The 17,314-nt window shown below is 36.8% G+C and overlaps 1 protein-coding gene across 1 annotated transcript in view; it reads left to right on the forward strand.

The window, feature by feature from the left end:
• Positions 1-1,063: 1,063 nt before the first annotated feature.
• Positions 1,064-17,314, forward strand: part of LOC128645756 (tumor necrosis factor ligand superfamily member 10) — a 16,622-nt gene continuing 371 nt past the window's right edge. Inside the window, exons 1-5 of the mRNA XM_053698980.1 lie at positions 1,064-1,577; positions 11,232-11,393; positions 12,287-12,323; positions 13,825-13,926; positions 16,006-17,314. The exon at positions 16,006-17,314 is cut by the window's right edge and continues 371 nt beyond it. Of these exons, the coding sequence (XP_053554955.1) occupies positions 1,353-1,577; positions 11,232-11,393; positions 12,287-12,323; positions 13,825-13,926; positions 16,006-16,466 (987 nt within the window). The 5' untranslated portion in view covers positions 1,064-1,352 and the 3' untranslated portion in view covers positions 16,467-17,314. The remainder of the gene's footprint in view (positions 1,578-11,231; positions 11,394-12,286; positions 12,324-13,824; positions 13,927-16,005) is intronic.

Below are 17,314 nucleotides of genomic sequence, written 5' to 3' on the forward strand. Positions count from 1 at the left end.
TATTGTGGTAAGGGCTTGTGTATTATCGGGTATAGCCAGCTATAAGAGCTCATTCCTCCTGGATGGACTGTTCGTGATCTAGCCATACTCACGCATCACACCAGTACCTACCCCAAACCTGATCACTAATAGCACCCTCATCATCACCCCCTTGAATAGACTCCTGCCTAGGCTTTTTTTATAAAGTCAACATAGTGATCCCGTATAACAGATCCTAGAGCATTTTGTTCCCTGTATATTTCACAAGTTATAATTCCTGCTTTATCGTTCCACTCATTTTTCAAGTTCCAAGAGTGACCGTATTGTATGTTAAAGCGCATCTTATAAGTCATTTAGATTATATACGTCCATGAGTGGCCTGTTGAAACATTAGATGTGCACTCACCTCACATATAAAAATTAAATGAGGTTTCACTTCTCTAGTTCAGCAGTAACCTGTTTGTTAGACCTGCACTGACTTCCTTATGCTTGCAGCCGTGTATTATGATCTCTGATTTTTGATGTTCTGTATGTAACAGCTAAACAATGCATGATGTACCTATCGTATTCAATATTGAACTTTTGGCTAATGTTACTTATGTGTATAACCTCAATAAAAACCTTTAAATAATAATAATAAAAAAAGAGTTAAATGAAAGAAAACAAGCTAATTTAATTAAATATATTGTTTTTTGTTGTTGTTGTTGCCATGCTTAATTAAATAAAGCTTTGTGGATTTGATTATGTTTTTAATGTTCCAAGGTCTGACTCTACGTTCCCTCTAGATTTGACCTGTCTGTCCCCTCAATAAGACTTGTATATCCTCTAGCTCTGGCTCAGTTCGTGCACAGATTTGATTTTTGTACAAGGAAATGATAAGAAAATAAGATGTCTTGTGTTGCTGCCGGGCTAATACAATAGGGGAAAAACCTGCATAGTTACTTTTACTTTAGACATTGAACTTGATATTTGCTTGTGGCCTCCCCTTTTTTTTTGTTTTGTTTCTTGGAATTCTTTTGCTCAGGAAGACTAAAACTGGTCCCTCCCATGTGTATATGTATAACAGGAAATTTCTGTTGTTAATTTAGTAGAGACTGCAGAGAGAGAGAGAGAGAAGGGGGATTGAGGGGAGAGAGTGGTGGGGAGACACGGCAGCTGTAGGGGGCAAAGATGTGAGGAGAATAAGGGATGAGTGCAAGAAAGGTAGAGGGAATAAATCAGTAAATGGGTAGAAAACTAAAGAAGTAAAACTAAAAAAAGGGAAAAAAAGAAACAAAGAGGTAAAGAATATATATGCAGACTTAGTGCTGTAAGGATAAGTGAGCAGCAGCTTAGGGTGCAGCAGTGCCAGCTTGGGTTCCTTATCTCTTGCCATGGCTAGCACACAGCAGTATTACCGAAGTGAGAGCAGCGAGTCTGCCACTACTATGCTGCGGGTAGGGGACAGGGAGGAGAGCAGCTCAGGGACTGGAGAGAAGAATCGGCCCAGAAGAGAGTGCAACCCCATGTTGCTGGCAGTGGCTGTCACCTTTATCCTTGCTCTGCAGGTGGCCTGTACCACTGGATTGTTTGTATACTTCAGTATGTCCATCTCCAAGGTGAGGACTAAGCTCAAAACAAAGTCTGAAAATGGAAAACAAACATGCGTGCAGACTTGATGTTCCAATATGCTCTTATTTAAAGTCTCATATTTTAGGGACAGTTTACAATGACCAGTGCTTACTGCAGGAGACATCAGACGTGTTGTGTGTGTGATGTAATGTAACTATAGCAGGAGCTGTGATTATCTATGCACTCTTCCTGGTGTATGTATGTTATTGGATTATATCTTTGGTTTTGAGAATGGATGGCAGTCAAGGGGTCTCTTTTTGACCTAGGGCAGCAAGATATAGGGAGATCAAATATTTGTAATGGTACTTCTATTGTTTGTTCTTGCTCTTGTGCTCTATTTATTAAAGGGACAGTCAAGTATAAATTAAACTTTCATTATTCAGATAGGACTTTTAATTTTAATTGACTTTTATCATCAAATTTGCTTTTTTTCTCTTGGTATTCTTAGTTTAAACTAAACATAGGCAGACTCATATGCTAATTTCTAAACCTTTGAGGGCTGCCTCTTATCACATGCTTTTTAAATCTCTTTTCAACACAAAGAGACAGAAAGTACACATGGGCCATATAGATAACACTGTGTTCAGGCACAGAAAGTTATTTAAGATTTAGCACAAAACAATGCTAAATTTAAGACAATAGATAATAAACAGTTACAGTCATGTGATCAGGGGGATGGAAGACGGTTCCTAGATACAAGGTAATCACAGAGGTAAAAAGTATATTAATATAACTGTGTTGGTTATGTAAAACTGGGGAATGGGTAATAAAGGGATTATCTATCTTTTAAAACAATAACAATTCTATGGTTGACTGTCCCTTTAATTCATTACAAATTTATAATCCCTGGTTGTCTAGTGGGGTTCATGACCCCTCCATCTCTCCCTGACTTCCAGTTGTGAGAAATAAATGAGGCAAATATTAACTATAATTGTTGGAGTGGAGGGTTTACGGGCAGCACAAAAATTAAATATACCACTGTGGCAGCCTTGAAATAACCGCAATTGCACATACTTTTATGAATAACAATAACAAAATGAGATGATAGCTAAAAGGTGAAATATTTACAAATATTCAGGCACTGAGGTCCCTCTGTCATGTATCATATAGTGGTCAAGGTTTATGTACAATGTACAGGACTCTTTAATGAAACACGTAGTTCAAATTCTGAGGTTATTCCTTATAAACAGATTCTCAAGTGTGAGGAAGTTATCTACAAGTTAGTGAACTTTTTCATCAGTATAACAAAGGAATTGGAGGAAAAAATCTGTGTCACAGTGCCCACCCCCCAATCTTAGCAATTCTAGACACTCAGCAAATTTGTATAACAATGGGACACTGTGTTTTTGTGTATCTGCATTTGTTTATCAGTATATGTGTTATCTTTATTATTATATAACTGAGCCTGTAACTCTGTACCTTGATCAGGTTGACTACGTATAAATCAGTAACGATTCACTAATGATTCTAAAAAATCCCCAGGGAGAAAAAAAATCTCAAATTTGTATATTACCCCAAAGGAAATCCCTGTTGCTGCAACAAGATCAGTGGCACATCAGGGACAAACCCAGAATGCTAAACATTGGAAAATGTATGTGAGACTATATAGGTGCTTTATTTATATATATATATATATATATATATATATATATATATATATATATATATATATATATATATATATATATATATATATATATATACCCTATATAAAGTGTATATGCTTATGCTTTAATGTGTTTACATTTGAATACATACTTGGCAATAAACGCTTTATCAAATCTGCATGTTTGCATTACTATGTTTGTCACAGACACAAAATAAACAAAGGGACAGTGCTGAGTAATCAGTCTGTGATTAAATAGATGGAGAATGTATTGTGTTTTGGCACATTCTACCTACAGTTCCCTAATATTATTGATGGCTTCTAAATTTATAGGGACATTCTAAAGCAGAAACTACATGCTCTGAAAGTGTTTTATATTGTGTAAGTGGCCCTAGCCTATTATGGGGTAGATTACAAGTGGCACGCTATTTAGTGCTTCCTCTCAAGTGTAAACTTTGCTAGAAGGAAGCTCTTTGCATGAATTACAAGTTTAAAGTAAAAATATTGTCTCACGAGCGAAACTCAACGGACGCTAACCAAAGCACTTAGAATATTGCGACCTCGTTAACTTATTCTCCTACATAGACTTCAATAGAGAGGGCAGAAGAAAAAACCGAACACTTATCACTCACACGCTAACCCAACAGGAATTATGAATATTTCACATTCCAATGTACTTCACTTACAGAATTTTTATTGTAAATATATATTCCTATATATAACTTTATATACCTATACCTACACATCTATTCCTATAGATATAAAGGTATAGATATCTATTTTACATTAACATTATCACATATATATAGAAATAAATATTTAATAATAAAAATTAAACAAAATTTCTATGTTAATATATATGTGTGTGTGTATGTATGTATATGTATGTGTGTATGTATGTATATGTATGTGTGTATGTATGTATGTGTATGTATGTATGTGTGTATGTATGTATGTATGTGTGTATGTATGTATATATACATGTACAATAAATACACAGTAAAACACATAAATACTTAAATACATCTGTACACATGTACACACATATTTTATATACATATACTGTATATATGCATACATACACATATTTAGACATGTATATGTAAGTATATATACAATATATCCCTTTGCAGTCAAACACTTAGGGGTCAATTTATTATTGGCCGAATTGGGCCAATTCACCCTGTTTTCCGCGTGAGCCTTTACTGGTTAAGAGTCTATACGGGTTGAGTCTATAGACCGCTGCTCCTTAATACGCCACCTCTGAGGCGGTGTACAGCAATCCGCCCAATCCTATACGATCGGGCTGATTGACTCCCCCTGCTAGCAGCCGCGAATCTGCAGGGGGCGGTATTGCACAAGCAGTTCACTAGAACTGCTTGTGCAATGCTGAATACGGACAACGTATGCTGTCCGCATTCATCAATGTCCGCCAGACTTTAATAAATTGACCCTTAGTCATATGCCATATACCTTTTAACTTTTTTTAAAAAAAAAATATGTGACTAATTTTTTATCAGATAGTGTTTATATGAGTGTAACTGTAATTTTTAATGTACTTATGGTCTGTTTAGTACAACTTTTTTTTAACACACGTTACGCAAGGTTTTCAGTTGCGCTAACCTGGCAAGCGTAAAATGTAATTGTACACTTACTCATGCGCAACAGTTAGTGCATAACTTGTAATCTAACCCTCTGGGGCCGATTTAACATGCTGCTCACCAGAAACATAAGTTAAGAAGCAGCAGTCGTAAGATTGACACCCCCTGCTAACGGCCGATTGGCCGTGAATGTGTAGGGGGCGACATTGCACAATCATTTCACAAGAAATGCTTGTTCAATGTTAAATGCCAACAGCATATGTTGTCGGCATTTAGTGATGTTGGGGGGGGGGCATGATCCGCTACAGCGTATAATGTGCACCCGACAGTTAATAAATCTACCCCTATGTGTTTAACTCATGCAAAGGGATTAAACACTTTGGGCAATGCAGCTCCTGCACAGAAAACAGCTGGTGATTGACGGCTATGTGTGACTGCCACTCTTGATTAGGGTTCACAAGTGTCCTCCACAGGGAGACAACCAATCGGGAATAGTTGCGATGCTCGTGGGATACTCCTCTATCAGACCAAACTCGGCCAGTAGTCTTGTTATCCCAGCATCGAGCCAGAATGATAGGGAATATCCCAGAGCAGAGGGAGAGAGGTTTGTAAGATGAGAAAAGTGGCACTTACCACAGACAGTCCTTGACGGCAACAGGTAGGATACCAGAGAAAGGCAGTTCAGGGGCAAACTACTAGGATGGTCAGGCAGGCAGGGTTTGGCAACAGTAAGGCAGTCCAGAGGTAAACTACTAGGATGGTCAGGCAGGCAGGGTTTGGCAACAGTAAGGCAGTCCAGAGGTAAACCACTAGGATGGGCAGGCAGGGTTTGGCAACAGTATATAAATCCAGCACTTAAAGGAACATAAAACCCAGCTTTTTTCTTTCATGATTCAGATAGATCATGCAATTTTAAACAATTTTCTAATTTCCTTCTATTATCTAATTTGCTTAGTTCTCTTGATATCATTAGCTTAAAAGCATATCTAGATAGGCTTAGTAGCTGCTGATTGGTGGCTGCACATAGATGCCTCGTGTGATTGGCTCACCCATGTGCATTGCTATTTCTTCAACAAAGAATATCTAAAGAATGAAGCAAATTAGATAATAGAAGTAAATTGGAATGTTGTTTAAAATTGTATTTTCTACCTGTATAATGAAAGGAAATGTTTGGGTTTAGTGTCCCTTTAAGGGTTAAACCGGCAGAGAGGTCAGACAAGCAAGGTTCAGCAGCAATATATCAATCCAGCAGTTAAACAGACAGAGTGGTCAGACAAGCAAGGGTCAGCAACAATATAACAGTCCAGCATACAAATAAGCAAAACCTAGGAGAACAGTAAGTAACACCTATACTTGGGCAGTGATAGGTAGGACTGAAGTTACTAACATAGGCTCAGGATTCGCGCCACAGGAGATCCTAACCAGCTTCTGAAGGAGAAAGTGTGTGGCAATGACGTCACCGCCGCACGCAGAGAGGTGCCGAGTCACCCCTAGGCAACGAGCAGACAGGTTGCGCCGCGTCCCTAGCAACGGCTAGAGCAGCACGGCGTGACAATATTGGTATGGGAGACCCTGCTTAAAAAGGTTTTTTAGACCACAACCTTTAATATATATTTTCCCTAGGGAGTGATTTACCAACTGGTTGCTAGCAGTATGCTCATAAAAAGTAGTTTTAACCTCCCTTTGGCTGCCAGGAAAGTAATGAGTTTACAACCTCTTTGGTTGGCAACAACTCACAAAGAACTGTTAACCCACTGCTTGTCAGCTACATAGTCTTTATGGCTTCCATTATCAAACAAAGAGAAAATATGTTACCCCCCTGGTGAGTACAAGTAACACACAGAGCAGTGATTTTACTCTCTTAGCAGCCAATAACACACAAAACAGGGATTTTTAAAAAAAATCGTCCCTACCTGCCAGTAACAGAAAAATAAGAGCATGTTACCTACTGAAATCTTGTTTGGGTTAGTAATACTGCAATCATATACCACCTTTATGACAGTCAGCATTGGGTATAGCAGTAATTAAAATGTTATGTGTGTCAGTAAAAGGGTGATATAACCTTTCAGTGACAATATTACAGAGAACAGTTTGTGTAGCTGCAGCACTGGAACCTAAAAAACTGAACTTTGAAATGCATTTTTGTATAGATTTTATTAGTCAGTTAAAATACTAGACTGTCCAGTTCAGTAGTGGTCATCTGTCAACATCACTCTTGAATAGCTTGTTGGCTATTCTGCAGACGAGCTGCAATCAGCTCCTAAGTTTGACTTTTCTTATGTGTGTAACAGACCCTAAGCTAGGATCAGCAATGCAAAAATGACCCACTGATTGGGCATTCTACCCTGATAATGTGTACAGTATTAACTATATTGTCTTTTAATTTTGATAGCACTAAATTTTGTATTTCACACATCTTATTTGGCTTGTCAAATTCTTTTTCTAATTGAATATCTAATACAAAAAATTTATTATTCTAGATAAGTCATGGAATAATAAATAATTGGTATTTTTTATTAAAAAATAATATAAATTAATTCTGGAAAAAAAAAATGATTGGGGGCAAGAGTATCCCAGCAATCCCCTTGAGAAAAATGGGACGGGACATTCTACGAACTCGACAGAAAACAGGGCTGCTTTTTATTTCCAGTCTGGCCCTGCTCACATTTAATATATCCAATCCATTCACTTCTATATACTCTTTTTACATACTTGTGAAAGATATCTGTGCAATGTACGTGGAAGCTGAGGTAAAGAATCTTTTAATGGGGCATTACTGACCCTAGATAACTTAAGAATTGCAGTCGGCCACCCCTATGTGTTTAAAGGGACCTTCTACACCAGAATTGTTATTGTTTAAAAAGATAGATAATCCCTTTATTACCCATTCCCCTGTTTTGCATAACCAACACGTTTATATTAATATACTTTTTACCTATGTGATTACCTTGTATCTAAGCCTCTGCAGACTGCCCCTTATCTCAGTGCTTTTGACAGACATGCAATTTAGCCAACCAGTGCAGACTCCTAAATAACTCCAATGGAGTGAGCACAATGTTATCTATATGACACACATGAACTAGTACTGTCTAACTGGGAAAAACTTTAAAAATGCACTGTTAGGAGGCGGTTTTCAACGGTTTAGAAATCAGTTTGAGGCTACCTAGGTTTAGCTTTTCCAAAATACCACCAAGGGAACAAAGCAAATTTGATGATAAAAGTCAATTGGAAAGTTGTTTACAATTGCATGCCCTATCTGAATCATGAAAGTTTCATTTTGACTAGACTGTCCCTTTAAATTCTGCAAAGGTGTTACACACAGGTAAAGTTTTGCTTGGGAGCTACAAGAAGCCAATCAGACACTCATGAGGAGGGGCAGATGGATGTAGCTGTCAGTTACTAAACTGCTCGCAGGCTCCCTGGTGGAATGTTACCTATGTATTTAACCCCCACAAAGCAAGAGTCAGTAGTGCAAAAATTAAATGCTCTATGAATGTAACATATCATGGGGCCGATTTACTAATGTGCGTCCGCTGCACATCGATAAATGCTGACAGCATATGCTGTCGGCATTTATCATTGCACAAGCATTTATAGTAAAATGCTTGTGCAATGCTGCCCCCTGCACATTCGCGGGCAAACGGCCGCTAGCAGGGGGTGTCAATAGGCCTCAGAGGTAGCAGACGAGTTAAAGAGAAGCGGTCTTAGGCGGACCTGAAGCGGAGTGGGTCGGAAGCAGCGGATAAATTGACTCCCCTATTAGCATATCCCTTTAAGATCCATGGTGAAATTAATCCATTACACTGTATATAATCTAATTAAAATATCCATATAGGAATTGGATTTTGATATCTGGACTATATAAAAACATAATTGTTATCCTAGGAGCAAATGCATTCTTGTATTTTTACACAGGATAAAAACAAAACAGTATAGTCTAAATCTTATAATCCCTTTCTTGTCAACCCCTAAATACAGTCAGTGTATGACACCCTATAGATCTCAGTAACCTGAAGTGAGGTTTAGGCTGCCCTAGTGACCCAATTTCAGGTCCTGATTTTGCATGTGCCTTACTCACCTTATTTATTTGTGGGTGTGGGAGAAATGCTTGGCTTTATTTAATTATTTAAATCAGGATTAGGTCATGATGTTAATAATAACTATGTAATATGCCAATTTATAAAGATAATCACATAGTTCCTTCCTCTCCATGTCTCTGCAAAGGCAGACACAACAGTCATACTGCATTGTTGTTCCTCACTTCTGGGGCTACAGTGGTAATTTCAGTAACTCTGAACATCAGTATGGATGCAGGATATGAGAATAAGTTAGTTGCTGGAAGCCACTAGATCTGGGAGCCATCTAGGATGACTATTGCACTTCACTGTCTCCCTCCTGTATTAGTCATAAGTCTCTCCCAGAAACTTGTCTCATCTGCCCTTTCTCAAATCATAATTGCCCATCATCAATTTCTTTTATTCTAATGAAAATAAATACCTTATAAAGGGTAAGGGTCCTGGTTTTCATATCTGCTTCTGGTGTTTATAAAACAAACTAATCTTTCTGTAAATAAGTATCCTACTTTTGCCTTTTATTCTAAATTATTATTATGATTATTTCATATTCTTTGCAAACTCATTGATTATTACGTTTCTTATTTTTCCCACTTGATCTCTTGCTGAAATATATTTTAAGGAAGCAAGCAGCTCCAGAGAACCCGTGATTGTTTTAGTTTTAACCTGTACTGCTTAGTAGTTATTTTACCAGGATCAGTAGTAAGGGCTCCTATCGTCTACAATGCAAAATACCCTTTCCTTGCTGCAAAACTCACAATATCGTCCAAACATTAAAGAGATACTAAACCCACATTTTTTCTTTAATGATTCAGATGGAGCATGCAATTTTAAGCTACTTTCTAATTTATTCCAATTATCAATCTATCTTCGTTCTATTGCTACCTTTATTTGAAAAAACAGGAATATAAGCTTTGGAGCCCAAAAAGTTGCTTAAAATTGCATGCTCTATCTGAATCATGAAAGAAAAAAATTGGGTTTAGTATCCCTTTAAAGCAATAAAGCTGAATATTTAACAAAGTTTACATTTTATGATGTTTAAAAGGGCATTAAAGAAACATAAAATTATTTATTTTAGTCTTTTAAATACATAATACATATCAGTAGTTAAAGCATATATTAAAGGTATATATAACATGGTTTCATAAATTCTAATATTTTATTCCTGGGTAGAATTGTGGCCAAACAGTTTGGAGGTAGCCAATGGGAACAGTGCTACCCCTGACCTAAAGAGACATAAGCTAGAATCCATTCAAAGGGGGGGGGGGGGGGGGCTACTAAAATGGTGCATTGGCTAAAAAAACTTCTATAGAACATTTTTTTTTAACTTTAATTGTTCCAGAAGATAAGGTGTGGTGGTAACTTAAAGGGACACTGAACCCCAAAAAAATATTTTGTGATTCAGATAGAGCATGCAATTTTAAGCAACTTTCTAATTTACTCCTATTATCACATTTTCTTTGTTCTCTTGCTATCTTTATTTGAAAAATAAGACATCTAAGCTTTTTTTGGGGTTCAGAACTCTGGACAGCACTTTTTTTATTGGTGGATGAATTTTTCCACCAATTAGCAAGAACAACCCAGGTTGTTCACCAAAAATGGGCCGGCATCTAAACTTATTTTTTTGCATTTCAAATAAAGATACCAAGAGAATGAAGAAAATTTGATAATAGGAGTAAATTAGAAAGTTGCTTAAAATTCCATGCTCTATCTGAATCATGAAAGAAAAAATATGGGTACAGTGTCCCTTTAATAAAGCTCAATATGATTTTTCTCCAGTAAAAAATAGGAAAAGCTCTCAAAAAGTTGTTGATACCTACAATGATCTCTTAAAAATGGTCAAACAGTAAATTAATTTAAGAATGCCTTGAATAGTCATAGGACTATATTTAGGATTAATTATCCATATAATTTAGAAAGGAATGTGGGCAGACTAGATGGGAATTTTACCTACTATCTGCTGTCTAAATCTAGGGCATGCACACACATTATGTAACTGTGTTCGGTCTAACCCAAGCTAAATCTCCTTTTTATTTATTTATTTTTCTTTTCCTTTATTGACCATGTACATGAGAATTAAAAGCAATGACTTTGATGGGACAGGACAGAACACTTCCAATTATTGAAGACGTTTGGTTGGGTTTATATTGAGCAGTTCGATTTATACTGCACTATATAGTCACGTAGTGCATTTGTATTTTCTTTGTAACTATTCTCTTTGTAGATATGTTGCATCCAAAAGCTAGATCTGTGACATGATGTTAATTATGACTATTTATAAGTATTTATAAGTATTTATAAGTAAATATATTATGTAAGATTGATCCCTGTTCTAATTAATTCTTCTAATGTTCCAATCAGCTAAAAGCTCAAACCCAGGGAACATCTGAGGAATTACGTTGCCTTCAGATTATCAACAGTATGGGGGATATGTCTGACCCTGTGGAATCTGACTTGGATGGCTTGATACTTAATGAATCATGTCAGAAGTTGACCAGCAGTATCAAGTCATACGTAACTCAGGTAAATTCACTGTTACACACCAGAACTAAATCTTTGCTCAAAATGCATTTTTTTGCTTTCATTTCCAGCAGACCACTCTGTCAGGTTCTAGAGTTCATACTTCTTTTTATCACACAATTAATATCCCCACTATGTGTCATTCTTCTGTTATGTTCCCAAGCTGTTATCTATATTAATAGAATATCCATTATACAATTCATGCTACAGTGCCAAAATATAGGGTTGCCAGCTGCCCTTCATTAGAAAAACTGGATAATTGGTGGGTGATAAGGTGATTAAAGAAAAAACAGTAAGTGGACCTATAATATGATGTCAGAGTGTTCTCATTGCTCTGTAGTCCCTCTGTTAGCCATATACCCTTATAAGTTCTCAGAGCAGACCCTATTATCTGCAGCGCATCTCAATGATATCTACCCATATAATAGCCATGTAACTGCCATGTGTGCGTACTCAGTTTCTTTACATATATCTTTCAGGACATCCAGTTTAATTACTGGACTGTTAGGTTAAATACTGGATACCTGGCAACACAACCCATGTATTATATTATTTCCTGCAACTTGTTTCATTTTGTTTCATTTTAAAGGTTTAAAACTTATAAAACAGCATCTCCAATGATATATTATGATTTAAATCTGTTGTTGTAACTATTATATCTTGTGTAAAAATTAAATTTGGTGCTACACACCCCAAGAATGATAGAGGAAGCTTTATTTGCCAATTAAACGATGAAGGAGAAGAGCTTATTTACAATCAAATATTCATATAATCCTTTTAAAATGAGTCCATACAACATTATTTATTATTTTCACTTCTTTCAGCTTTAAGGAATTTAGTTCACATATCTAGTATTTACATCATATTGATCATTTCGGGGTTCTTGTTTTCTGCAGGTAACAGAAAACATTATATCAATGACAGCAGCAAGAGGTGAGTTATGAGTATGCAGAAATAGTAAAATATATATTAGCACCATGTATAACATTAATTATTATTATTATTGATAATAGTTATTGATAGTTACAGTAATCAGGACAGTCACAATCACTAGAAAAAAAAATCAGTGGCACTTATTGGAAAGTAATTTCACCCAACAGATGGAAATGTTCCTTTGTCATTCAATGGGGAACAATGGTACTTGTAAACTAGTGGCAGTTTGGTATATGTGAAGGCAGTGCCATACATAGGGCCCTCTTATTTACCTGGATGTATTTCAGTCAGGGGGTTAGTATCACTCGAAGGAAAATAGTAAAACTTATTTGTGATAAGAAATAAAAAGGGAAAATTTGAATAGTTGAAAATGAATCACTGTCACAGAAGAATAACTTCATAAATAGCTGCAATATGCTCTTATGCAAAGGAGGACAATGACATACAACAAGTAAAACTTCCATTAGATTGTTATTTAACTGAGGGATTGTCATTATATATGGGGAGGACATTGCCTCTCACTATATAACAGAGGACAGTAAAAACAAAATGAAACATTAATGATTAAGATAGAACATGTCATTTTAAACACATTTCTATTCTTTTATACTAATACATTTGCTTTATTCTTTTGGTATACTTTGTTGAAGACCATAACTAAATAAGCTCAGGGGCAGCAATGCCCTGCTGGGATCTAGGTGGGGATTGGTGGCTACTCATATATCCCTCTTGTCATTGGTTCACCAGATGGTGTTCAGCTATGTCCCTAGTGCATTTCTGCTCCTGAGCCTATTTTTGGAAATTTGAATTTACTATCACTTAAAGGGACAGTCTAGGCCAAAATAAACTTTCATGATTCAGATAGAGCATGTAATTTTAAACAATTTTCCAATTTACTTTTATCACCAATTTTGATTTGTTCTCTTGGTATTCTTAGTTGAAAGCTTAACCTAAGAGGTTCATATGCTAATTTCTTAGACCTTGAAGCCCACCTCTTTCAGATTGCATTTTAACAGTTTTTCACCACTAGAGGGTGTTAGTTCACATATTTCATATAGATAACACTGTGCTTGTGCACGAGAAGTTATCTGGGATCAGGCACTGATTGGCTAGACTGCAAGTCTGTCAAAAGAACTGAAAAAAGGGGCAGTTTGCAGAGGTTTAGATACAAGATAATCACAGAGGTTAAAAGTATATTGTTATAACTGTGTTGGTTATGCAAAACTGGGAAATGGGTAATAAAGGGATTATCTATCTTTTAAAACAATAAAAATTCTGGTGTAGACTGTCCCTTTAAGCTACATGTATTAAAATGTTAGTTAAATTCACTGAAAAGCTTTTAATCTTCTGTGGCCACTTCAAATCGTATTGTCCAGAAAATATATATTTACTAAAGGTAATAGAATAATTATTAGAATAATTCAGATGGTATCCAAATTATTGCAACTCTTGCTTTTCTTGTCCTCTGACAGGTAGTTATATAACAATCCTCTCTTTTTAGAAGCCTCTAGGAGTATCATGAACAGATCAGAAACAGTGTCACTCAGAGGGAACAACATCAAGTCATCTGCTCATCTCACACTCCACAGAAGTGCCACTAATGGTGAGATTTGATTGTCCTACTGATATAAGTAGCACATTATTTTACAGAAGCCAGTGTTTACTCCTCATTAGTAGGCAGTCTTACTCATTGTCTTATTCAACCGAATGACATACATATTATGCAGGGAACTATCACTTTTAGAAGCCAGTGTGCAATGCAGGCTTTCACAAGCTGAGGACACTCATTTATTTAATTAACTAGACAGTGTCATTTGGTGGAATATAGTTTTTGTTTAATTGGCTGCCAATAACCTCTTCTGGATGGTGGTTTCACTCTAATTAATTAATTTTCTAGTGTAAGTTGGAAATGCTGGCCCCTGTGTCTTGTATATCACTACATATTTTTGACAAGGCTCTGTCCTTGATCCTGTTCTCTTCTAAATCTATACATCTTCCTTAGGTTCCTTTAAAAAGTCCTCAATTTTATTTGTATGCTGACTGCACCCAAATCTACCTCTCTGACCAGACCAATCCCCTTCCTTGCTACCCCATGTCACTGACTGTCTTTCTAGTATTTCATCCTGGAAGTCCTCACACTACCTTAAGCTAAATCTTTCCAAAACAGAGTTTCTTATCCCCCCACTTTCTTCCAAAATCTCCACCTCCATATTTCTAAAACTGTTGATAATAACATAATTACCCCAGCCCTGCATGCCTGTCTTGGGGTCACACTCCTCTCATCCAGTCTTTAGCCAGTTCCTGTAGTTTCCGCCTAAAAATTTTTTTCCAAAATTTCCCCCACCTCAACTAAGATTTTAATTCACTCTCTCATCATTTCCCGCCTTGACTATTTGCAACTCTAACCCCTCTGGTCTCCCTAACTGCCGTCTATCTCCTTTAAATCCATAAATTAATGCATCTGCCAGGCTGATCTTAGGTTCATATCGCTTATCATCTGCTGCATCTCTTTGCCAATCCATTTACTGGCTTCCTCTAGCCTCCAGAATAAAACACAAAATCATGACTTTGACATTCAAGACCCTCAATAACAATGCTCGCCCCTATATCTCAGACACTCTCTAAACACTCTCCCTCCCATCCCCTTTGCGTTGCTCATGACTTTCTTTTCTCCTCCTTTTTTGTTACCTCCTCACATTCCCATCTACAGGACTTCTCAAGAATAGCCCCTGTTTTGTGGAACTCTCTGCCTTGCTCCACAAGACTCTCCCCTAGTTTTCATAGCTGCAAGTGCTCCTCAAAGTGAATGTAAATTTTCATGAATACTATTAAAAAAAGGGGCACTTTCATTCATGAAAGTTTACATTGCAGTCTATTACCTTTTTCTTCAGTAAAGCTGGATTGCCGATCCCCAGTCCGGAGTTCCTCTGTCCTTACGTCACCAATGACAAAATTGGCTTCCTCCAATCATGGTTTTCCCCCAGAGCATCCATCTCGTAAGGCCATGCCGTGATTTTAGGATGCCGGTTTCGTCATTGCTGTGTAAGTACAGCAGGAAGAAGCGGGCGGAGGATTGCCGATCCGGCTTTGGTGAAGAAAAAGGTAAGTATTTCTAAAATACGCTGCAATGTAAACTTTCATGAATGAAAGTGCCCCTGTTTTTAATAGTATTTTTAAAAACCGGGCACTGATTCATGAAAATTTACATTCACTTTAAAGACTCTACTGTTCAGAGATGCATACAATATACGCTTAACTTTCTAATCACAGTTCCTCTCCTCCTCCTTTGTTATTCCCTTAAACCCCCTTGGCTTTTAAGCCTATGAGCACAGGTGTTTTGTAGATCCCATTCATGGGAGGTGATCTACAACTGTGCAACTCTTGGCAGGGCCCTCTATGCATTTGTCTCCTATAAATACTACTTTTGCATATTTTACCTAGGTTTATAATGCTGCAAAATCTATAAATAACATAATAATAACAATGTGTTTATTAGCCATAATAATAACTATAATAATGATAATAAATGGCAACCCCATTAATATAATAATATATCCATCCTATTACCCCTAATCATATTTTTATGCAATATAGAAAATAATAAACAACAAAAAAGGTGTAAGGCAGTTTTGGATTTAGATTGGTAAAAAAAAATATTATTATTTTTTTTTTTTTTATCTAGGCGAAGTGAGACTGGGAAATGAGAATTTTGGGACTCCTTCCCAGTCTTGCCGTTTCCCCATTACCAACTGGGATTTTGAGAACCCTTTGTCCCACAAACAAAACATGAGCTATCAAAATGGCAAACTCAAAATTCAGCAAGATGGAAAATACTATGTTTATTCTCAGATTTACTTTCGATTCCTTAAGAACAAGGCGGAAAGTGCCCCCCCTACATCTGGCCATCAACTGGTACAGTGCATGAACAAGAAGACATCATACATAAACCCTATTTTGCTTCTGAAAGGGGTAGGTACCAAGTGTTGGGCACCCAATGCTGAATATGGGCTCCACTCTGTCCACCTTGGGGGAGTTTTTGAGCTGAGAACTGGAGATGAGCTGTTTGTCTCTGTCTCTTCCTTAGACATGATTCATACTGATGGGACAGCTAGCTACTTTGGCGCTTTCCGACTAGATATGTGAAAAATCTCAATTTTGTTTTTGTAATTTCAAGCTTTGCATCTATACATGGACACCTGAGTACTGTAAAAGCTAGATTACAAGTGTGGCGCAAAGTATTTTGCACTAGCGCAATCGCGATTTTACGATCCATTTTTCTCCCACTGATATTACAAGTCGCAATCGCCTTTTCAGCTTTAAGTTTGTGCTTCTTAGGCTACCGCTATTTTCAACTTGTAACACGAGCGGAAACCGAGAAGCACAAAAAGCATAACACTAGCGGTGTTTTCGCTAACGCAACATTTAGATATACCAAGACACTTGTAATCTAGCCCTAAATATCTTCAAGGCTGTGTAGCCTACTGATGACATATTTGCACAATTAACGCATTGAACAAACTCAATTTGGAAGATCTTTTGGTTATGTTATGATGGTCTTGAGACAGAATATAATTTTCTGATCAGGCTTACTATTAGTGTCAAAATACAATCTCCTGCCATGATCAGAGATGCCATTTCAAGATTGTCAACTGTGTTATTTGCCAAAGGATCTTTAATGAATAATCTCCAACTAAAAACTCAGAATCAATAAAGATTTTAATTTTTTTAAGAAACAAATTTATTACTAGATGCAGTTCATGTAGCATTTAACCAGTGCACATTGGTTTGTATAAAATGAAAAGTAATTCCATGTCCTATAGCTGCTTCTGTGTTTGTCACCCTGCTGGTGGGGTGATAACCCATTTTCCATAACTTCATGCTGGTGTGAGTTGAGTGCCTTGCTTTAGTCATTATTATAGGACCCTGAAAATGTGAGATCCTCACATATCTCAAAAGGAAAGTGAAACTCTGCCTATTACATGGCCCTGGGA

Source organism: Bombina bombina, chromosome 1 (genome assembly GCF_027579735.1).
Source record: "Bombina bombina isolate aBomBom1 chromosome 1, aBomBom1.pri, whole genome shotgun sequence".
In the NCBI taxonomy this organism is placed as follows: Eukaryota; Metazoa; Chordata; class Amphibia; order Anura; family Bombinatoridae; genus Bombina; species Bombina bombina.